Below are 22,016 nucleotides of genomic sequence, written 5' to 3'. Positions count from 1 at the left end.
TCTGAACACCACAGACAAAAGATACATTTGTTCGTAATTATGCTTATCCAAACACCATGGAAAAGCTAAACTGGTCTGAACACTACAGACAAATTATATATTGGTTTGCAATAGGGCGTGTTCTTGCAACATGACATAATGACATACATAAATATAATAATAATAAAAAAACAAAACAAAAAAAAAACAAACAAAAAAAACAGGCGTTTTGCATACCACAGAGGGACGAATTAATGATTAATGTAGAGATCTATTTGACGGCGTTATTTACGCCTGACTGCGATTAAAATTCTAATCGTTTATATATGTTTCTACTTCATTTTATTGCTTAAATGGACTGCTGCTAGAAACGTTTAAAAAACATTTTTCAGGATCATGGCCGACGATCAAGAGGTCGGAAACAACCAGTCCAATATTCCCAATATATTTGAAAAATTCGGGACACTTGCAGGATCTTCTAGTCAGTTAGAAGACATCCAAAATGCAATAAAAGGTTTAACGGATTCTCTGACTGAAATGAGGTCTGACGTTAATTCTTTGAAAAGACCTGCAGTTACCTGCGAAGAAACATCAACTTCGAAACGGTTTTGCACGAGGGATGATTCAGGCTCAGATGACGAAAGCGTGGGAGATTTTTTCACCGAATCTGGGGTCACCGACGGAAATGATGATGGTGATGAATTCTGCATGGTGGATTTCTTCGAGGATGCCTCAGAAACAGGAGCGGCTGTAAGTGACAAACTAGCCACTTTGAGCAATAAAGCTTTGCAGGTACAACCGAAAGAAGAAAAGATAAAGGAACTTTTGAACACACACAAGAGGCCTAACAATGTAGAATTTCTACAAGTACCTTTGGTGAATGAGCAGTTGTGGCGACAGTTGCCATCTCAAGTCAAAGCACAGGATTTTCTGTTGCAGAGGACACAAAAAATTTTTTCATCTGCTTTGGTACCGGTATTGAAGACCATGGATGAGTTAAAGACAGATGGACGACCAAAAATGAAAGAGTTGATTGGGGATACTTTCAAACTGTTAACCAATGCCTTTGTCACTACTTCTCAGATGAGACGTGACAGGATAAAGAAAGAACTTCTCCCGCTTTATAGGCCAATTTGTTCAGCAAACCAATCTGCCACTCATCTGTTTGGCGATAAAGTAGATGAAGAACTTAACAAGAAACATGGCAATGCCATGAAACCATGTTTTCAATTATCACTATTGTAGATAAATATGTTGTATTTGAAATACAAATACAAGCAACAAACAATGTAACTATGTGCAATGTAATACATGAATAATGTAGGAGGAATTGCCACAGAGGAAGTGTTCACTATAATTATATTCTGTATAAGGAAAAAAAAACAAAGGGCCATAATTAAATAAAAAATTATTCAATCACAAAACCCCGACAATATGCACCAGGGCACTGGATGACAAAGCTACTGTGAAAGTTTGAAAAAAATCCGTTGAGAAATGTAGGAGTTCAGCACTGAAAATTTTTTTCACTATATATTCTGTATAAGGAAAAATAACAAAGGGCCATAATTAGGTCAAATATTATCCAATCACAAAACCCCCATAATGTGCGCCAGGGCACTTGATGACGAAGCCTCTGTGAAAGTTTGGTCAAAATCTGTTGAGAAATGTAGAAGAAGTTGCGCATGGTAAAAATTGTTCACTATATAATCTGTATAAGGAAAAAAAAACAAAGGGCCATAATTAGGTCAAATATTATACAATGACAAAACCCTGACAATATGCCCTAAGGCACTTGATGACAAAGCCTCTGTGAAAGTTTGGTCAAATTCCGTTGAGAAATGTAGGAGAAGTTGCGCACAGAAAATTGTTCACTATATATCCTATATTGGGAAAAAAAACAAAGGGCCATAATTAGGTCAAATATTATTCAATCACAAAACCCCGACATTATGCACCAGGGCGCTAGATGACAAAGCCTCTGTGAAAGTTTGGTCAAAATCCATTGAGAAATGTAGAAACAGTTGGGCACAGAAGAATTTATTCACTATATATTCTATATAAGGAAAAAAAACAAAGGGCCATAATTAGGTCAAATATTATCCAATCACAAAACCCCGACAATATGCGCCAGGTCACTTGATGACAAAGCTTCTGTGAAAGTTTGGTCAAAATCCGTTGAAAAATGTAGGAGGAGTTGCGCACAGAAGAAATTGTTTACGCCCGCCCGCCCATCCGCCTGCCCGCCCGCCGACATACCTCAATCTAATAACCAGTTTTTTCCTTCGGAAAACCTGGTTAAAAAGTTAAGGGACAATAAGCAGCAACTTACATGTACTTCCAGGTGTTCTTTTTTAGGGAAACGCCAGGGCATGGCGACCCTGGTACCTCAGCACAAACGGAAACATGCGCTCAATTCACAGGGCAACATGAATTTCAATCTACAGCGACGACATCAAAATCACAATTACAGAACAAAACAGCAGAAAAAGAATACTTTCCAATCAAGAGCACTGAAAAATTAATATCCGAAGTAAGTAATCGTAATATGAAATATTCCTCTACCATCATAAATACTTCACTCAATTTTCGGGCGGGGAAGACCAGAATGGCGTTGAATGAGTGGAGAAAAATAACCAAAGATAAATGGATACAAGAAACTGTAGACGGTTATCGGGTACAGCTGTCAGCAACTCCTTTTCAGTATAAAATTCCAAAACCATTTCATTTTAAAGAAAACGAAAAACAAGCAATACAGTTTGAAATTACACGGTTTTTAAATCAAGGAATAATAGAACTTGCAGACGAAAACTTGGACGGAGAATACATTTCGAATATATTCACAAGACCAAAATCAGACGGACGGATTAGAATTATTTTGAATTGAAAATCTTTCAATAGCAACTACGTCAGCAAAATACATTTTAAAATGGAAACTTTGGGATCAGTGACCACAGCATGAGGAAAAATTGTTATTTCGGCAAGGTCGACATTTCTGATGCTTTTTACACTATACCTATATACGAACGGGACAGACGGTATTTTCGTTTCTTTTTCGAAGGTGTAAAATATCAATTTACAGCGCTTGTGATGGGATTTGCAAAAAGCCCTATGATATTCACTAAACTGTTGAAGCCAGTTTTTTCTCATTTAAGAGCGCGGGGTCATTTAAGTTCAATTTACATCGACAACGCATGTTTGCAAGGTCAGTCATACTCCGCCTGTGCTCGAAATATCAGCGAAACAATTGATTTATTAGACACGTTAGGATTTACAATTTCAATGGGTAAATCTGTCCTGGTTCCGTCGAAAAAGATTGTATTTTTGGGATTTGTGCTGTGCTCTAAAACAATGACTATAAGATTAACAAAGGAAAAATGTGATGATATCACAGAGCTTTGCAATAACATAATAACATGCCGGCGAATAACAATTCAAAAATTTTCAAAGATTATTGGAAAACTGGTGGCAGCATCACCGGGGGTTATGCATGCTCCGTTGTACATAAAACCTTTAGAACGACATAAGGAAAGGGAACTGAAAAACCATAAGGGTAATTTTAATAGTTATTTTACAATCACGCCAGATATTTTGGAAAAATTGCGATGGTGGATCACTCATATACATTCATGTTTCAAAAGTATTACATCGCCTGACCCGAATAACATTATGTTTACTGATTCTTCGGGACATATGTGGGGCGCGTATGATAAAACAGAAATAGACGAACAAATGGTTTTTGGACGGCGGAAGAACAAAATCAACATATCAATGTGTTAGAATTAAAAGCGTGTCAAGTTGGGCTATTGTCGCTTTTTAAACACAACAGAAATATCTAAATAAAAATTTATATGGACAACACTACGAGTGTATCATACATAAATAATTACGGGGGAAGAATAGATTCATTGAATAAAATTGCGCGCGATATCTGGCATTGGTGTATTCAAAGAAACATTTTGTTGTCAGCACATCATGTATCGGGGTCATTGAACGCACGGCAGATAAACTGAGTCGAACTGGAAATGAAGATTTAGAATGGAGTATATCACCTGAGATGTTCACAGCAATTTGTCGGTCTTTCCCGTCCTTAAATATAGATTTATTTGCATCTCGCTTAAATAACAAGTTTCCCACGTATGTTTCAAGACAACCTGACCCAAATGCTTTTGCTATAGACGCTTTTTCATTCTCATGGCATGATAATTGTTATTATTGTTTTCCACCTTTCAGTGTAATAGGCAGGGTCCTGCAAAAAGTAGAAATAGATCAAACAGAACTACTGTGTTTAGTAGCACCATTAATACAACTTATTGTTGCACCATGCCTTCTACTTCAACACCCTCAGGACATCCTTACGTTGTGCCATCGACTGGGAAAGAAACACCCATTAAAAAAGATGAGGTTGGCGCTTTTTCCCATATCAGGAAAGCGCTTGAAGATAGAGGGATTTCAAATGAAGCTCAGCAGATTATCATTAATTCGTGGCGGAGAACAACCAGGAAACAGTATGAAACATATCTTAAACAATGGTTTCATTTCTGTGAAGGGAAACACGATCCCTTTAAACCCCTTGTAGCAACAGTGATAGCATTTTTGTCTCACCTATATTCAAAAGGGATAACCTACAGTGCGATTGGTATTGCCAGATCAGCAATTTGTGGGTTTGTTAAGATAACTTCAAACGTAGATCTCAGCAATAATAACCTGATATCACGGTTCATGAAAGGTGTATTTAACACAAGGCCGGCACTTCCGAGATATAAAGAGATATGGGATGTGCGAACAGTTTTAGATTTTTTATCAAAAACAGAAAATGATACTTTATTATTTTTGGCTGGAAAATTAAGCATGTTGTTTTTATTGTTGTCAGCTCAGCGGTGTCAAACACTCCATCTCATTTGTTTGGAAGACATTAATATTTCAGACGAAAGATTGATAATAAACACTCCACATTTATTAAAAACATCGAAACCTGGTCGGCATCAGACACCCTTTTTGTTTGACAGTTTTAAATCAGATAAACGCTTGTGTATTGTCAGTGTCATTAGTGAGTATTTACAGAGAACGAAAGACCTCAGAAATACCAATTAATTACTGATATCAACGGTCAAGCCCCATGGGGTCGTTTCTAAACAAACAATTTGTCGCTGGATTAAGCTAATTATGCACAGAGCTGGGGTACATAAATCATTCAAACCACATAGCATGCGCGCTGCTGCGTCTTCAATCGCACACATGCGTGGAGTCCCGTTACAGACGATAATTGATTCGGCGGGATGGAGCAATGCAAAGACATTCGCTAAATATTATGATAAACCCATATCAAATACCAATGGAAAATCTATGCAGGCTATCATAGATATTGCTAATTAGAGTGTATAATAATGGGACAAAAAAAAAAACAAAAAAAAAAACTGTAGTGATAATAATAATTATAGCTATATTTAATTAGTTGTGCATGGCATTTACATTCTGTAAAAATATGAAAAACATGTGTTTTTACCGAATTGCAAAATACAAAAAGACCTTTATGTCTTGAAATTAAATCGTTGTTCTTCATAATAACATAAAAGATAAATATTTACTATGGCGTGGGACGGCACGTAATGTCCTTTCCAAAATATCGCAAAAAGGACTCTAAAATCTCTGTGGGGCCCATTAGTGAGTTTATATGTAGGATGAAATTATATGATTAAGCTAGACTTACCTGTAAGGTGAAGGTTAATCATGATTTCATCCACATAAAACTCACTAAGGGCTCACACACCCAACCCGCTACCTCCCCGTTTAAACTGATATTTTTGCGATATTATTCGACATTACTTACTCTAAAATATGACCACTGGCTGCTGATAGCTGCGTCTTCTCTGTGTGAGCCCTTAGTGAGTTTTATGTGGATGAAATCATGATTAACCTTCACCTTACAGGTAAGTCTAGCTTAATCATATAATTAATTCTTAAGATTTTTTAAGTACTCGATGTGTAAAACTAGATTTCGATGAAAACAGACATTTCACATTAAGTACCATGTTGTTAATTCTTACTGATCAATCATTCCTTATTATCTACTTTCTTGTCCTCATTGGCCATGCTGATATACAAAATAATAGTACTACTAACATTTTTTGCTTTGCTAGTGGAGGAAGACCTCAGATGCCCTTATGTGCATTATTTCAAGCACATACAGGCACATGAGTAGAACCAACATCTTTCCTTAAGCTAGCTGGGTAGCTTTCTCACATGGAAGAATTCAAAATCCCTGACAGTATTTGTACCCACAGCGGTGAGGGGCAAGTGGTTTGAAGTCAACAACCTTAACTACTCATCCATGGATGCCCATATAGAAAGCTGATGAAGTAAAGAAACTTTAAAATAAAAAGTAAAGGAGACATCAAGTAAAAGAATAATGAATATGAAGCCTTCAATGAAGTACATTAGCTGGATTTTTAAGCTTGAATGTGGCAGAAAATGAAGTAAACACTACAGTTTAACAGAGGTGCAAAACCAACTGGACATTTTAAATAAAGTTAGCTATCATGAATTAGACAACCTTCTTGGTATTTCAGCAGGAACAGGAAAACCATGCCAGACAACATTTCTGATGTTCAATGATGTTGGTGGACCAATAATAACACGTAATACCTGTATCTAAATAAAACAAAAATATGTTGTCATGATTAATGAACTGATGAATATAATTTCCCATGATCACATTCATTACTTCAAATTATGAAGCGTTAACATCCGCTAAAAATCTACCATACCTGAAATATTGCACTACCAGCAAAAAACTGGACTTAAGTTAAATAATTTTATTTTATCTAAACCTTGGTAAGGAATATTAACTTTCTTTCAGAGGTAAAACCTTTATATAAACAAGTACCAGTAACAATGAAAACAGTTTACAATTTATGTGAATGATTAAAGCAACTGAAAACTGTTAAATGGTGATACACAAGCAAAATAAACTTACTACATGACTACCAAGCATGGCTTTCAGATATTCTGACACCAACAAATCTTTTATCATGGATGGACATGGTTCTGGTCCATTGATGAGGTACACCTGAAAATGCCAAGATATTGTAAAATATTACATTAAGTAAGGATTTTCTAAATGCAACAGAAAATGAAATTTGATAGTTTATATGAATGACAAAACTGCCAAAAAAGATGCTTTCTCATAAAAAGTAAACATGCAATAAAACATTACTTTCTTACTACATCAGTAACTACAAAGTTATACAGAGTTTGGAACCACAAGAATGACTGAGTTGTTTAAAGGTGTCTTGGACTCTTAAACATAACTTGATTGTTGCAATCTTATTCATATTTCTAACTTGTATCATGAAACAAGAGGGCCATGATGGCCCTGAGGTCGCTCACCTGTATATAGGCCCCAAGAGCGGCGCCAGTTTAAACCCCAGGGCTTTTATTTGAACAAACTTGGAAGACACCAATTAGAAGATGTTTCATGATGTTAAGTTTTTACTACACAGATATAATGAAAAACAATGACCTCTGCCCCCACCCGCGGCAGGGCCAATTTTAACCCAAGGGCTTTTATTTGAACAAACTTGATAGACACCCACAAAAAGATGTTTCATGCTAAACATCTAACATCTAACTCATTAGGTTTTTTAAAAGAAGATTTTTTAAGTTTTTACTATACACTTTTAGTTAAAAACAATGACACCACTGGGGCGGGCCGGTTTTGACCCCAAGGCTTTTATTTGAACAAACTTTGTAGATACTTACTAGAAGATGTTTCATGCTTAATATCTAAACTCTAGCTATTTGGGTTTTTTCCAAGTTTTTGCCATACACATATAAGGAAAATCAATGACCCCCTGGGGCGGGGCCAATTTTGACCCCAGGGCTTTTATTTGAACAAACTTGGTAGACACTCATTAGAAGATGTTTCAAGCTAAATATCTTAGCTCTAGCTCTTTGGGTTCTTTAAAAGAAGATTTTTAAAGTTTTTACTATATGCATATAGGGAAAATCAATGACCCCCTGGGGCGGGGCCAATTGTGACCCCAGGGCTTTTATTTGAACAAACTTGGTAGACACTCATTAGAAGATGTTTCAAGCTAAATATCTTAGCTCTAGCTCTTTGGGTTCTTTAAAAGAAGATTTTTTAAGTTTTTACTATATGCATATAGGGAAAATCAATGACCCCCTTGGGCGGGGCCAATTTTGACCCCTGGGCTTTTATTTGAACAAACTTGGTAGACACTCACTAGAAGATGTTTCATGCCAAATATCTAAGCTCTAGCTCTTCGGGTTTTATAGAAGAAGATATTTAAAGTTTTTTCTTTCGGTTGCCATGGCAACCAGAGTTCTGCATGGAATTAAATTCTTTGAACAATTTTTAAAGGTGACCACCAAAGGAACATCCCTATTAAGTTTCATTATGATCTGCCTTATGGTTTCAGAGGAGATGTCGTTTTAAAAGTGTGAACGGACGACGTACGACAGACGACGGATGAAGAGTGATCCTAATAGCTCACCCTGAGCATATGCTCAGGTGAGCTAAAAATCTAAAACATACATTTTTCAATTGACTCTTATGACAACTCTAAGCAAAAGGAAGTAAATTGTTTCCCTTTCATTTCATTCAAAACCATGAGAGGAAATAAAAATAGCAAAAATTTCCACCAATCTTGTCAAAAGGAAAGAAACAGTTTTTCATGATTATTTCTATGAAACACTTTTAACTACAACATTCAAAGTAAGTGTAAAACTTTAAATTATATACACAATTTCACATTTATATAGAATGAATTATGTAGGAAAGTAGTTCAGGTGATATTTCAGACAGTGTTTTTAATTTTTGTGTCTCCCTTTTTTCAATCTAAAAATTACATATTTGTTTCAATAAATTATGAATTACAAAATATAGAATATAAAATTTCATATCATCATGTAATTTATTGTGGTGTTATATGTTATATTCCACATATCTGGTCAAATAAAAAGAACTATTTTTTCTTGATTATTTCTATAAAATTCTATTAAATCCAACATTCAAAGTAAGTTTAAAACTTTATTTTATATACACAATTTCAAAATTATGTTGAATGAATTTTCATGTAAGAAAATGTTACATGGAATATTTGAACATGTGTTTAATTTAAGTGTCTTTTTTAAACAAATATTCTAATTTACATAATAGAAGAAAAATACCACAACCAAAAAGAAAAAAAATCAATATTCTTAATCAATTGATAACTACCTTAACTTATTTATCTTATGTTTCGTTTGTTTGTTTGTTTGTTTCATTTTACGCCTTTTTCCAACAGTATTTCAGTCATATACGCGGGTAGTTTCCTAACAATCATTCCTGGAGAGTTACACCAGTACTAGACTACCTTCCTCCGCGCTAAACTACCAAAGCATATCCCGGGGATCGAACCCACGCCAGAGAGGTAACTATCTTATGTTTCATAATGTCCATATTGACTCTTTTGTTCTGATCTGTTCTAGGACATAAAGGACAAATAAGGAACAAGTAGAAGTATGTGATAAAAATAATTTGGTGGCTGACTTAAACAATTTTCCATTTTACCAATATATTACAGAATGTTTCAAGAACCTGACTACAGAGAAAACCTATCATTGATGTTATCAGAGGTTTTAAATGACATTGGTGTCAATGAAAGAATGGTGATGAGAAGGAGAAGACATTGCATGCTGATAGAAACTATGAGGAATATCAGGTGGAGGTTAGCTGATGAAAACATGACTGAATATCTTCTTGGGAGTCAGAGTGAAGGTACAACTACTTTAGGACTTAATTCAGACATTGATATACTATACTCTGATCATAATTACAATATAATACAAGACTGGTCAGAGTGGGAACAAGGCAAGAAAAACTACCTCATGATACAGGATGAGAACACTACAAGAGGTTATTGTTTCTTACAAAAGCTCAGAGATAATGTACCTCTTCCTCTTACTGTCAGTCCTAATGAACACTATATTACTGATAGAAGAGGAAGAATATTGTATAAAAACACAATCATAAATAATATGTTTGCAAGTGCTGGTCAGCAGCATGGACCATCTATTGCTGAAGAAGGACAACCTGGATTCTGTGATAGAGACCTTGTTATTGCTTTACCATGTAAATCATGGCCTCAATCAGCATCAGGTTGGTTAGATAGACAGGGTATTGGCAGATGGCCAACACAAAAAATGAAAAGATATGCAGCCAGTACTGGGTGTTTCGTTGTTGCAACTGGGAGTAGGGTCAGTGAATATCCTGAACTGGAATGGAGAATATCTACATCAATGGCAGAAAGATGCCTGATGATGAATCTAAATATAACACAAATAAGGTGCTATGTGTTGTTGAAAATGATCCTTAAATCTTTCCTTAATCCTCAAGGGGAAATCAATATTTCAAGTTTTATGTGTAAAACAGTTCTATTACATTGTATAGAAAACACAGAGTCACAGATATGGAAAGAAAACAATTTATTTACATGTTTAACATACTGCTTATTGCAATTACACAGTTTTGTTCAAAATGACTGTTGTTCACATTTCATTATACCAGAAAATAATTTGATGGCAGGGCAATTTACAGCTGACACAAAGCATGAACTTTCAAAAAATATTTGTGAACTTTTACAGAATGATAGACACCAGTTACTTAGTATTGATATTGATGATCTTGGTCATAGACTTCAAGTCAAACTGAACATGGCACCACATGGAGTTTACTACTTTAAGTCTTCTCTTCAAATTTATGAAAATGTCTTGACCCAGCAATATATAAATATTGCAAAAGAGATATGTGAACAGCATAAGCAATATTTAGAACATTTACACAACAAAAACATAAGAACAATAAAGCAATATGTAGGTAAACTAATGTCCTTTTGTGATAATGGTAATAGATTAGAACAGGCTGCAGTAAAGCTTCTAGCACCTTTTGTTTTTACCACATATGGATCTATCCTAGCATCATCAAGCATTGTAGAAAATAATCAAGTGTCACCTGAATCATTGGTTTGGCTATCAGCTGGTTTAAACTCAGATAACTCATCTGGCAGACTTAAATTGGCTTCAGTGTTCTACAGTACAGGAGATATGGAAAAAGCTGAACTAATTCTGAGACACACTGAACAACAATATTACTCTTATCCTGTTGTACCTATCTGTCACTGCCGGAAGAAGCCTCCACCAGCAGTAACAGCAGAATACAAGAGGATATGTGGTGAACAAAGTGAGGACTATATTAAACACATTACAGCATTTTGTGTCAGATTTATAAAGGAAGAGATCAACTGTGTTCCTCATGAACTACAATATGAAATGTTTAGATCTACACAAGATGACATGATACACAGACAGGAGTTTATAGACTGTTGGATGGACTGGGCTGTTGTTGATTCTCTACCTTTCTTGTACTTCCTACAATACAAGATCTACAGGCATCTACAAAGGCATCAAGATAAAAAAGAAGCACTTAATAATCTTATAATAACCATAGTTACAGATAGAAATCTTGAACATAGAGAAACAGCTCTCAACATTTTAGGACAATGTATGGAACAAGAAAACAGACCTCAACATGCATTAAACTGCTACCTGCTTTCTCTTCAACGAAGGGCAAGAAACAATGTTGCAATCATCCATATATGTAAACTCCTTTCCAACATATTGAATAGGCAATGAAATGGGGTCAAAACAGACAGTATGAAGTATCACTATCAATGATCATATACTGATTGTCTCTATCAGACTGATTCAAATGTTAAAATACAGACCTGTCATCATTCTTTTAATCACATTTTATTTTGAAATAGCATTAATCATGTTAAATTGAAAGAATGAATCCAACTTCAATGGCTTTCTATTTTTACATTTGAGAGATAATTGAGAGATAATTGAGACATAAGAGCCTCTTGTGAAGAGGACAATATTGCTCATGAAAATCAATTTCAAATTTCTGTTTATATGATGATTTATTCCCCAATCTTTATTTACACAGTAGTCAAAACTGTTTTATCACCTATATAAATATAGCTTCTAGTGTTGGCAATAATTATTTATTAAAAGTCTTGTTATATGTATATACATATAGTCTTGTTCTTATTTAATATATGTGCCTTGTATATATAGTTTTGTCCTTTATTAAATTTACCCTGTATAATATAGTCTTGTTTTCATTAAATATAATGTACCCTGTATAATTACATGACCCTGTTTAATGCAGTCAGCATTGTCTCGGGTCAATAAGAATAATGTTAAAGTCAACTGCAGAATGTACAAAACAAGAGGGCCATGATGGCCCTGAAGTCGCTCACCTGTATATAGGCCCCCGGAGAGGGGCCAGTTTAAACCCCAGGGCTTTTATTTGAACAAACTTGGTAGACACCCATTAGAAGATGCTTCATGCTTAACATCTAAGGTCTAGCTTGTCAAGTTTTTTCTTTAAACATATAGTTAAAAACAATGACACACCTGGGGCAGGGCCAGTTTTGACCCAAGGGCTTTTATTTGAACAAACTTTGTAGACACTTACTAGAAAATGTTTCATACTTAATATCTAAACTCTAGCTATTCGGGTTTTTTCAAAGAAGATTTTTAAGTTTTTGCTATACACATATAAGGAAAATCAATGTCCCCCGGGGCGGGGCCAATTTTGACCCTAGGGCTTTCATTTGAACAGACTTTGTAGACACTCACTAGAAGATGCTCTGTGCTTAATATCTAAACTCTAGCTATTTGAGTTTTTTCAAAAAAGATTTTTTAAGTTTTTGTTATACACATATAAGGAAAATGAATGACCCCGGGGCGGGGACAATTTTGACCCCAGGGCTTTTATTTGAACAAACTTGGTAGACACTCACTAGAAGATGTTTCATGCTTAGTATCTAAACTCTAGCTATTTGGTTTTTTTCAAAGAAGATTTTAAGTTTTTGCTATACACATATAAGGAAAATCAATGACCCCCGGGGCGGGGCCAATTTTGACCCCAGGGCTCTTATCTGAACAAACTTGGTAGACATCCATTAGAATATGTTTCATGCTAAATATCTTAGCTCTAGCTCTTTGGGTTCTTTAAAAGAAGATTTTTAAGTTTTTACTATATGCATATAGGGAAAATCAATGACCCCCTGGGGCGGGGCCAATTTTGACCCCAGGGCTTTTATTTGAACAAACTTGGTAGACACTCACTAGAAGATGTTTCATGCCAAATATCTAAGCTCTAGCTCTTTGGGTTTTATAGAAGAAGATATTTAAAGTTTTTTCTTTTGGTTGCCATGGCAACCAGAGTTCTGCATGGAATTAATTTCTTTGAACAATTTTCAAAGGTGACCACCAAAGGAACATTCCTGTGAAGTTTGGATGAAATTGGCTTAGTGGTTAATGAGGAGATGTCATTTAAAGTAAAAGTTTACGGACGACGGACGGACGACGGACGAAAAGCGATCACAAAAGCTCACCCTGTCACTTTGTGACAGTCACCCTGTCACTTTGTGACAGGTGAGCTAAAAACAGGTTCCATCAGGTGTATAGAATAAAAACGTCCTTTCTTATCTGTCCAAATAATATTTGATGACAGCGTCAATGATTTGCATGTAAAAGCTTGCACAAAAAAATAAATAAATATTCTAAATGAAGCACAGTTGAACAATTAAAAGGGTATATTCAAGATATTACTATGGCATGATCTATTCTAACTAACAATCAGTATAGTAAGGTTATTAAAGTAAAGCATGATAAATCTGTGATATGTACATACATTACCCAGGGATCTCTCTAGAAAGGTTGTTGTCACCATTAACACTGTAAGATCCTCTATACTGTCCTCATTCCTCATCATATCCCATACCTCTAACAATTGCTGTCAATACAAAGTTACTGTTCTTACTAATGATAATCAAAGCTGAGAATATTTCAAAGTAGCAAATGTTATATACATGTAATTGTTTAATTCACTGTTGTTTTCTATAAATGAAATATTAGAACACATTCTTCTAATATTAAGTTGGCATATCAATTGAAACTGATATAAACATATTATTTGTGTTTTAAAAACCATATATTACTATCATTTAGACATCATGAATTTGTTTGTTGGTTTGTTTGGGTTTTACGTCACACCTACACGCCACACCTACACAGTATAGGTTATTTGGCGATGTTCCAGCTTTACTGGTGGAGGAAGACCTCAGGTGCCCTTCTGTGCATTATTTCAGGCACGAACGACACCTGAGTAGAACCACCGACATTCTGTAAGCTAGCTGGATAGCTTTCTCACATGAAAGAATTCAAAGTCCCTGTCAGGATTCGAACCCACAGCGGTGAGGGGCAAGTGGTTTGAAGTCGGCCACGAACGCCCCTAGATATCATGAATATCTACAGACATATTTTAATACAATAAACTATACTCTATCAAGCATTTGGTTATATATTGAATATGACATTTCCAAAGATATAATTGTATTTGTTATTAAATATGCATATTAACAAACAGAACATTTCAATCTATTTGACAGAAAACAAGTTCTTGGTAAATTTCTATATTAGCTACTCACATCAGCTTGGCCAGTCCACTCAAGTAGATGGCAATATTTTTCTTTCAAAGATAATTTGTCATCTGTCATAAAATCTTCAACACTGTGTAACATAGGAGCCAGTTTTACAACACAGGTCTGAAAATAGCTGGCAAGGTCATCTTGTGATCCTTCAGCTAGATATAGTAAAATATACAAGTTGTCATCTAATTCTAATGTTTTAATACAGATATATTATTTTATTTTTTTCTACAATTTTCTTTATTTTTTCCAGTTATAAATCATAATTCTTAGAAATGGTCTGTCTTAAACCCATTGTATATGATTTTATTATTTATAATTGATTATGAAGCAAGTTCTTATTCATTACGTACTGAGTCAGTTTCCAGGACTTATCAGTACCGGTGACATACTAAGAAACTTGATTGTCACCAGAGTAAGGCTCTATTCTACAATTCCCCAGACTAAAAGGCAAACACCTGTATCATACCTCCCAATTGATGATTATAGTAACACATGTACATACTACAGTTGTCACAGGAGTGACAAATATTTCGGCCATCTCTATGACAAATGATCTAATGTAGATCCAATCATTATTTTTGACAGAAAACATTTTAGTTAAGTTTGAATAATGTCCTTAAAGGTGTAAAGTATTTATAGAGTGGATATGATATTGACTGACATTTGACCTTGAAGTGTGACTTTCACCTTGACCTGGCACAATGGTGGCATGGGTTTTGAGGTGGAAATTTTAGCCAAGTTTGAAGATTATTCATTAAGGGACGTAAGATTTATAGATGAGAAATAATGTCTAACATTGACATTCAAGGACGACCTAGAGCATGGCTTTGTCAAGGTGAACATTAAATTTTGAGACAAGCTTAAAGAAAGTCCTTCAAGGGGTGAAGGATTTATAAAGCATTATCCCATACACAAAATTGTGAGACATCAAAATTTACCTGGTAATTTGCTGCAGATGTATTCAAAATCCAGCAATCCATTCTGATCAAAGACACATGCATCTCTCCCTTCACTGAATGTATCTTCAATTATCAATTTATGTACATAAGGTGATAAGCATGTTTGTTGCTTGGGAAGTTTAATTGAATCCATTGAAAAGTACTAAAGTACTGAGTCAAAACAACTCTCCTGGAAAACAATCATAAATCTCAATCTTAAAACATTGCTCATCATTATGGACACTGTTCACATCTCATATAATATTGTTATTTCATAATTATATGCCTGAATAGGCCCATGATTGGAAATAAAATCTACACTATTCTATACTAAAGAATATTATCTTCTATGATTCTATTTGATATTTTGACAGAAATTTTGTTTGTGTCTTGATCTTTAAACAAAGCAAGTTGATTCCTAAGATTTATCCAGAGAAATATCAGAACCCAAAACACGTAAGTCATAACATCAGCCTATATAACTTACACGTAAGTCATAACATCAGCCTATATAACTTACACGTAAGTCATAACATCAGCCTATATAACTTACACGTAAGTCATAACACATCAGCCTATATAACTTACACGTAAGTCATAACATCAGCCTATATAACTTACACATAAGTCATAACATCAGCCTATATAACTTACACATAAGTCATAACATCAGCCTATATAACTTACACATAAGTCATAAAATCAGCCTATATAACTTACACATAAGTCATAACATCAGCCTATATAACTTACACGTAAGTCATAAAATCAGCCTATATAACTTACACGTAAGTCATAAAATCAGCCTATATAACTTACACGTAAGTCACAACATCAGCCTATATAACTTACACGTAAGTCATAACATCAGCCTATATAACTTACACGTAAGTCATAACATCAGCCTATATAACTTACACGTAAGTCATAACATCAGCCTATATAACTTACACGTAAGTCATAACATCAGCCTATATAACTTACACGTAAGTCATAACATCAGCCTATATAACTTACACGTAAGTCATAACATCAGCCTATATAACTTACACGTAAGTCATAACATCAGCCTATATAACTTACACGTAAGTTATAACATCAGCCTATATAACTTACACGTAAGTCATAACATCAGCCTATATAACTTACACGTAAGTCATAACATCAGCCTATATAACTTACACGTAAGTCATAACATCAGCCTATATAACTTATGTTCTTATTATTTTTTCTTCTGGTTTAACATTGCACAAACATTAATGTCATATGGTGACTTTTCAGCTTTATTGGTGGAGGAAGACCTAGGTGCCCCTATTCACATTATTTCAGGGCAAGAATATGCCCCTGAGTAGAACCACTGACGTTGTGTATGCTAGCTGGATAGCTTCCTCAAATGAAAGAATTCAAAGTCCTTGGCGATATTCGAACCTACAGCGATGAGGGGCAAATGGTTTGAAGTCAACAACCTTAACCACTTGGCCATGGATGCCCCATAAAACTTATGTACGGCTTCAGAATATAACTCAGTAATATGGCACACACGGTAGAAATATATTAAGTGGAACATACTGAAAGGGCTTATACTATATGCAGAGATGTTTTAAACTTTTCCTTGTATCAGGTGATGAGGCTAACATGTCTTAATTTACAATTACTTAATTAAGTTAGATTTGTATTTCTAAAAGAAAGGTTACCCTAATTAATTAGGCATGATCAGTTTGACACATTTAATAGAGATGGTTTTTTTTACAACTGTTGGAAAAAGAAATTGTTGCCTAAACATAAGCTTAATATGTCTCTGACAAGTATAATTAGTTGGACTTATAAAGGATATTTATTTAGTTCAGTGTAAGATCGGAATTTATTTCACCGAGTGAGCACCAAAAGGTATATTTCACGAGTGGCGCAGCCACGAGTGAAATATGAACTTTTGGTCTTCACAAGGTGAAATATATTTCGATCTTACACTAAACTTAACAAATTTTCTTTTTATTATATGCAAAGAAACGTTTTAAAAAGACATTAAACCTAATACTGAATGAAAAGCGCGCCAAATAATAAAACAACGTGACGTCATTTACGACGTCACGTCATTAAGTTGGTACCCAGTACTGTCCACGCTGGTATTTCACTGAAACAACGTAAAGGGGCTTAAATTCAAAACAGTGAAATTATCAAAGTGGTAATTTCACTGATTCAAACAGTGAAATTACCAGTTTTATATCACTGATATATTTCTATAAACCACCGAAAAGCATGTAATAAATAGGTATATATAGGCATCGAGTACAGTGGAACCTGTCAATCCATACTTGTCCGGACCAGAACAAAAATTCGGAATTGAAAGGTTTCCGGATTAGAAGGGATGAGACATGACTTTTTGTAACACTAAAAGAGACAAAGTGATTTCCAAACATCAACCGGTATTGGTCAATGATTGTTGTTTTCTCACCCAACTTGGTGATTATTAGAATTCATTGACAGTTTTCCTTAATCAGTGTTAATTGCCGTTATTTTATCCCATGTAATTAAATTCATTACAAAAGAAAAATAGTTATGTGTCTGCAAATAAAGAATAACAAACCTTTAATTTGGAATGTGCCGATTTTCAATCAATTAAGCCATTACAAAAGTTTTCAATAGAACAAATAAAATTGGGACACTGAGGCCACTTTGTTTAGATAAAGAAGGATTCAGATAAGATGGGTTCGAGTTAGCTGGGCCTGTTTAAAACCCTTAATCAAAACTATGAAATAGTTTGCCTAACAAACGAATTCATAACATTTTCTCCTTACCTGTACTATATCCTGTCAAAACTGATGAAATCTATCATAGGTATCCGACTATTGGAACTATCCGACAATCGTTCACTTTTTGCAACACTTCAATTCTATTACATAGGAAATAATGACAGCTATTAAATTTGTAACCATTCATTTATACATTGCACATTATTTAAAAATTGAGAGGACGTTTCCATGATAATGACTTACATTAGTAGACATTAGAGTATCAATGTTTCGTGCTGTTTACATCATAACGGTGTCGAAGTAAATTTTCACCATTAGCAATTAACAGTAAGAATAGATAACTTGTGACAATAACTTTTGTGCAAGCCAACTAAATTATTAAGAACAAGTATGTTCAAATGATCATAAAGCCATCAATGAATATTCACAGTTGAAAATTATCTATGGCCAGAGTCTATTAAATTTAAATTCAAGTATCAGAACTATACATATCACAGAATATTAGATTGTATATGTTCAAGATCTTCTCTTCTCTGAAACTGTTTTTTTTTTCCTGATCTATAAGATATTGATATACATTTAGCAAAATCTCTTCATTGTACTATTTGATTCTAATGTGGCAGTACTAAAAATTTATTACTATGATCCCGGGAAGTCCCAGTATGATCATATCTTTAATTTTTATAGAAGAATTAAGGAAAATGCATACAATATGTGAACTTTTTTCAATGTTCAAGAGGGAGAACTTACTTCAAATTGAGGGAGATTTTTTTAATTGACGATAGACACAGATGGAAATTTTTAAATGAAAAAGAGGGAGATTTTTTTTTGTTTAAACACCCCTCATTCTAAGAAAAATATCTAAAAATTTGACGAGAGAAAGGGCGAGTCTCCCGCTTAAATAGGGAGAGTTCACATGTATGAAATTGTTTGTAGGTACTACAGTTTTCTAGATTATTTTAAAAAAAAATTTGCATGATTTTATTTAACACAAAATTAGATGCAACAAGCATAAATGAATATAATTTTATAAACTAGCAATAATCAAAGTTTCAATATAAGTAAGCCATTAGACAACTTGTTGCACCAAAACAACATTATATTTAACTTTCAATAATACTCATTTGTTGTTGCTTTTTGTCAATCCATATAAGTGCTCTTTTTATTTGTTGTTATTTTTCATTAATACAAATGTATATCATCAACAAAGGTATTGCTCTTATGTACATATCCTCACAAAGGAAAGATATAAAAGCACAAATTAAATATTTTTACTTGTTTATTAATGTATATATAAGTATGAATCATTGAATGAGTCAACATTTTAACATGATCTATACAAGATATATGCAACAGGATATAAATATACAAAAAACAATTCACAAATTTCATTGTTTCAAATACATTTTCAACGTTGTCATAGAAACAATATCACTAGATAGATAAATTTAACTTTTGAGAAAAAATAATAAACCATGCTGCCTGAAACAAAGTAAGTTTTCAAACACTCACAACAGGACCATACTATAAGTATGAAAATATTTATTTTCATTGTTTGGAAACCTGTGCTAAAACCAATACATAAATCATTCTATAAGAATGACTGAATGAATTTCTTCTTAGTTTATACATATGCTATACTTTATTTAGATAATTATGCCTTCTTCAAATTGTTTATTTGTTCTTTTTTGTAAGCATGAAGCCACATTTTCAAGTTAATGTTTTGCTAAATTGTACATGATTCTGTGTCAGGAAAGGTGAGACTGGAAAAGTTCTCCACTCTATGACAGATCCATTTCAAATATTGTCCATGTGTTTCCTACAGCTAGTTATGACAGAACTCTTGTCTATATATTTGCATGACACGTCATCTGTTCCAGTTATTTTATCAACACTGAGTGTAATAATAAGTCTATATCCAAAGAATGTAAATGATTAACCTTTAAGGTAATATGCTAGCAGAGTACAATTTAAATCTCCATGGTAACATGCTATAAGTTTATGATGTATTTAAGTTTCTATGGTAACATGCTAAATGATGTATTTAAATCTCTATGGTAACATGCTAGCAGTAAGTGATGTATATATAGTTCTATGGTAATGTGGGTCATCTGTCAGTTCTCCAGGCCTTCAGTAACATCATCAATGTGCTCACATGTAACTGTGGTAGGGCTGCATACAACGCTGGTAAACTAGGTACACCTACAAACATAATAAATACATGTACAATCATATACACAATATAAACTTGGAACACATATGAACATTATCTAAACTTGGTACACCTATAATTATTTCAATAGTATATAAATAAGGTTCACCTATAACCATTTAAACATCATATAAACTATGTGCACATTCAAAGCATTGTTAACAAAGTACACAAATATAAACTTAGTACACTTATATAATTTAAGTACACTAAATCATTTAAACCAGCAGTAAAATATCATGTAAATAAGCCTTCTAAATAACAAACTTTTAGCTAAATTTTATAATCTAAAGGAATGATTATAGACCTCCTTTAAAGAAATTATTTAGCTTTTCTTGTAATTAGGCCAAAAGAAAAGTTATGTTTCTGGTCACCTGAACTACCCACTTTTTCAACTGCTGACTTTTAAACTTTTTACTCTCCTTTCTGCTTTTTTCAAAAACTTTTCTTTAAAATATTGACAAAAATTTATGGAAAAAAAATACATTCCAACCTACCTACCCCTTTTTTCAGGTAGGACACCATGCCCAAGTGATTAACACAGCCCTGTGGGTTAAAACCCAGTCAAGGGCTAGCCATTGTTTCCTTGAGCAAGAAACCTGCACAATTGCTTTGTACTGATTGGTTCCAGGAACAGACTCAAGAGTGTGCCTACAATCTTATAGCTTCTTACACAATTGAACTAAAATAAATTCTGTATAAACCAAAAAAAACCAGAACATTTTTGGGGGGCTTTACTATCTTTAGACTTAAAGAATAACAATAGCAATATAATATACCATCAATGGAGATATGTGCAATATCAGCAGGACTTGGTATATCGTACCACACTAACACAGCAGACAAATTCTTTACTGCTGATCCTTTCACTGTCTCACCCTTCATGTACTTCACTAGTACAGACAAGTTCTCTGAAATATACAACTCCAGTTACAGTACATACAATTTCATTTGTAATAATTCCAGAGAAAAGATTTTTTTAAAAGTACATACAATGTATCATGTTAAGGTATTGATGCATTTTTCTTGAAATTATGAACCAACATTGTAAAAAACTAGAACTGTGTCCAAAGGACACGGATGCCCCCACTGACAACATATATATGGTATATAGTGAAAAAATCAACAAAGGGCCATAATTATGTTAAATTTGGTCGCAGCAAAAATTCCTTCCTTTACTTCCATCTACACATTAAGGTTGTTCATCCTTTGAAGTTTAAGCAAAATCTGCCATCCGGTTTAAGAGGAGTTGCGTTCACAAAATTTCTACATAGTATATAGTGAAAAAATCAACAAAGGGCCATAACTCTGTTAAATTTGGTCGCAGCAAAAATTCCTTCCTTTACTACCATCTACACATTTAGGTTGTTCATCCCTGGAAGTTTAAGCAAAATCTGCCATCCGGTTTAAGAGGAGTTGCGTTCACAAGATATCAGGACGTACGGATGGACGGGGGGCATAAAAAAACAAGATTGTTCACAAAATTTCACCAATGAAGGTATTCTATCGCACTTGTAAAGATTAGTTATGCTCTAACTGAAATACACTTTTTCATAATCACATTAAATTTCAT

General features: G+C 34.1%; 2 protein-coding genes across 4 annotated transcripts in view; both read right to left on the bottom strand.

Annotated features, from left to right (window-relative positions):
* The window catches only part of LOC132714241 (endoplasmic reticulum membrane-associated RNA degradation protein-like), a 29,368-nt gene extending 10,797 nt beyond the window's left edge, over positions 1–18,571 (bottom strand). The window contains exons 1-7 of one of the 3 annotated variants that reach the window (XM_060697049.1): positions 18,475–18,571; positions 18,277–18,371; positions 15,482–15,671; positions 14,541–14,695; positions 13,745–13,846; positions 6,953–7,045; positions 6,530–6,627 (exon numbers count right to left, since the gene is read on the bottom strand). In XM_060697049.1, coding sequence (XP_060553032.1) covers positions 6,530–6,627; positions 6,953–7,045; positions 13,745–13,846; positions 14,541–14,695; positions 15,482–15,635 — 602 coding nt within the window. In that variant the 5' untranslated portion in view covers positions 15,636–15,671; positions 18,277–18,371; positions 18,475–18,571. Of the gene's footprint in view, positions 1–6,529; positions 6,628–6,952; positions 7,046–13,744; positions 13,847–14,540; positions 14,696–15,481; positions 15,672–18,276; positions 18,372–18,474 lie in introns of those variants that run through there. The other 2 variants (XM_060697048.1, XM_060697050.1) reach the window with 2 other exon arrangements.
* Positions 18,572–19,492: 921 nt separating this feature from the next.
* Positions 19,493–22,016, bottom strand: part of LOC132714240 (anaphase-promoting complex subunit 1-like) — a 41,695-nt gene continuing 39,171 nt past the window's right edge. The window contains exons 42-43 of the mRNA XM_060697047.1: positions 21,223–21,354; positions 19,493–20,433 (exon numbers count right to left, since the gene is read on the bottom strand). Coding sequence (XP_060553030.1) covers positions 20,339–20,433; positions 21,223–21,354 — 227 coding nt within the window. The 3' untranslated portion in view covers positions 19,493–20,338. The remainder of the gene's footprint in view (positions 20,434–21,222; positions 21,355–22,016) is intronic.

This window comes from Ruditapes philippinarum, unplaced genomic scaffold, assembly GCF_026571515.1.
Source record: "Ruditapes philippinarum isolate M1 unplaced genomic scaffold, ASM2657151v2 ctg35_1_1_1_1, whole genome shotgun sequence".
NCBI lineage: Eukaryota > Metazoa > Mollusca > Bivalvia > Venerida > Veneridae > Ruditapes > Ruditapes philippinarum.
This window is presented reverse-complemented; position numbering and strand designations above follow the sequence as displayed.